Here is a 3,001-nt window from a genome sequence, read left to right on the forward strand (position 1 = left end):
ATTTATAGAAGTGATGATTTAATTCAATCTTAACATCTAGTGATTGCATTTAAAAGGTACTGTTGGGTCATTTCCTTAACAAAAAGCTACAGCTTTACGAAGAGTGCCAGAGAACAGTATGAAAAACTCTCCACCATGCACAACAACATGATGAAGCTCTATGAGAATCTCGGAGAATACTTCATTTTTGACTCAAAGACAGTGAGCATAGAAGAGTTCTTTGGTGATCTCAACAACTTCCGAACTTTGTTTTTGGTGAGTAATACATCTTAAAGCATTGCAAGTCCTGTTGCTTGTATTTCTGAATGTCTTCCTTCTATTGTTGTTATATGTTCCTATTGACTATATTGATTTCATGTGACAGTTTTTTAACAAGAATTGACAGATATTTTATACCTGTGACATGGATAAAAATTAAGTTATAAGTCATGGCTGGCTTAACATAATGCGGACCTCAATGAATCATCTTCAATGTTAGGTATACATGGGAAATGTTTTACTGACATTTTATAGGAAATGAATGAATTGGTACTTAAATAACCCCAATTTTTATATAGCATAATATTATAATTTTACATACCTTAAAAATTAATATCTAGAACTTTTCACATTATAAATTCAAATGCTGTGATTTATAAACAAGTTTCTTTCACAGCCTAAATGAGAAACTGATTTTGAATTGGACTTTGTAAATGACTTTGAATACCTAAAGTTTCTTTCACAATGTGGGCTCTTGTTTTAAACTGGAACTCTTGAGGATCACAGTAAATATTAGCATTAATTGGGGGTGGCAATTAGGGTACAAGTTATGATGCTAAAAGGAATCAAAGACTTTGCTATATAAATGCTGTGGAAATACACCTCCTCTGCATCCAACAAAGGAGTAGCAGGAGGAACACAGACTCTGATTGTAATAGTAACAGAAAGATATGCACAATAGTTGATCTCAAACAGATAAAGGTGTATATATGTGTGTGTGTGTGTGTGTATATATATATATATTTTTTTTTTTAATTTTTTTTTGATATGGAGTCTTGCTCTGTTGCCCAGGCTGAAGTGCAGTGGCGCGATCTCGGCTCATTGCAACCTCTGCCTCCCAGGTTCAAGCGATTCTCCTGCCTCAGCCTCCCAAGTAGCTGGGATTACAGGCACATGCCACCACGCCCAGCTAATTTTGTATTTTTAGTAGAGACGGGGTTTCACCATGTTGGCCAGGCTGGTCTCGAACTCCTGACCTCAAGTGATCCACCTACTTCAACCTCCCGAAGTGTTGGGATTACAGGCGTGAGGACCTCTAGCAATAATCCCCAGCAGGAAGATCAGTTAACAAACAAATTCATTCTAGTGTGAGGTATGTTTTTATCCCCAAAGCAGTACTTTCTTTGTCAATGCTGTTGCCCTGTGAAATCATTTGATTTTGGTGTGACTTCATCTGTGAGATATGAATATGCTTGTGGAAATCAAATTGCTTTCATCTCCTAACCCAGGGCCTATAACCCAGAGCATACCCCAAAAGTTAAACAAGCAGCTTTGGTCATAGAAGTTAATCCACAAACTTCCAGAAGTATGATCATATGTCTTCTTTTTTGCTGAAAATATTAGTTGATTTTGGTCTTTGACCCTTCATAGAGACACATACTTTGTAGCTAACCCATAACTAGTAGAATGTGTTCTACTGGCAATGAGAAGAGGGCTAAGAGAAAGTAATCAAATCATTTTCAAAACTTAAAAGCTGATTATATGCTATGAACACATAAGCGCACAGGTTATATCTACTTGGATTATTTTCAAAAAGGAAAAAAAAATTACATTAAAAAGGAATGAGGAAACAGAAAATATACTTTAGTTGACACACTGAAATGATAAATTCAATAATTTTTTTTGTAACAATGTCTGTGGGTGAATGGATATATAAGAATATATATGTGGCCAGGCGCAGTGGCTCACACCTGTAATCTCAGCACTTTGGGAGGCCGAGGTGGGTGGATCACCTGAGGTCAGGAGTTTGAGACCAGCCTGGCCAACATGGCAAAACCCTGTCTCTACTAATAATACAATAATTAGCCGGGCATGGTGGCAGGCACCTGTAATCCCAGCTACTTCAGAGGCTGAGGCAGGAGAATCGCTTCAACTTGGGAGGCGAAGGTTGTAGTGAGCCGCTGGAGACAGAGTGAGGCTGTCCCAAAATAAATAAATAAATAAAAGACTATATGTAAAATATATAAGAATAAATATAATTAATATTGTTGAGCTCCATTTAGATCCTAAAACACTGTCATATTATGCGTTCCCTTACCTCCCCAATACTCAGACACAGAGTGGTAGATGGTGTACTTCCCCACCATGTTGCGGCATTCTTTTAATGATAATTCCAGTGTTACAGCCTGTGTGTACTCATATTAGCCAGATGCCTAGAAGGCTAAGAACTGTACTTGTATCACTCCTCAATCATAACTTGTTTTTTAAAAATGTCAGAATATTATTAAGGAGACCTGATTTTGTGTCCTGGTACTGCCACTAAAAAGCTGTGTGACTTTGAGTAAGTCATTTATCCTTTCTCGCTATCCATTTCTGTCTGTCTTTTGTAAAATGAAAGAGTTAAAGGATTGATCTCTAAGAATTCTATTCCCTGTTAGTAGTCTGAGTCACGCTCGGAATTTCAGAGATGGCAGAGTCATATATATTACATACATACGTAGGATATGTTTTATGTCTTTCTGCTGACTTCACTGTAGCTTGAGTACAGAGTAAGAATTTTCATATATTGTTACTGAATGTAAATAATTTGATATTCTTGTGTCGTTTCATGTCCATTTAAGTTAATTTCTTGAGAACCTGTTAAGATTGACCTTCAATGGCCGGGCGCGGTGGCTCAAGCCTGTAATCCCAGCACTTTGGGAGGCCGAGACGGGTGGATCACGAGGTCAGGAGATCGAGACCATCCTGGCTAACACAGTGAAACCCCGTCTCTACTAAAAAATACAAAAAACTAGCCGGGCGA

The 3,001-nt window shown here is 37.7% G+C and overlaps 1 protein-coding gene across 2 annotated transcripts in view; it reads left to right on the top strand.

Annotated features, from left to right (window-relative positions):
- Nucleotides 1-77: 77 nt before the first annotated feature.
- Nucleotides 78-3,001, top strand: part of LOC108536771 (protein diaphanous homolog 2-like) — a 282,042-nt gene continuing 279,118 nt past the window's right edge. Inside the window, exon 1 of one of the 2 annotated variants that reach the window (XM_017883791.1) lies at nucleotides 78-255. In XM_017883791.1, the coding sequence (XP_017739280.1) occupies nucleotides 136-255 (120 nt within the window). In that variant the 5' untranslated portion in view covers nucleotides 78-135. The remainder of the gene's footprint in view (nucleotides 256-3,001) is intronic. The other variant, XM_017883790.1, reaches the window with a different exon arrangement.

The sequence above is a fragment of the Rhinopithecus bieti genome, unplaced genomic scaffold (genome assembly GCF_001698545.2).
Source record: "Rhinopithecus bieti isolate Rb0 unplaced genomic scaffold, ASM169854v2 scaffold_14353, whole genome shotgun sequence".
NCBI lineage: Eukaryota > Metazoa > Chordata > Mammalia > Primates > Cercopithecidae > Rhinopithecus > Rhinopithecus bieti.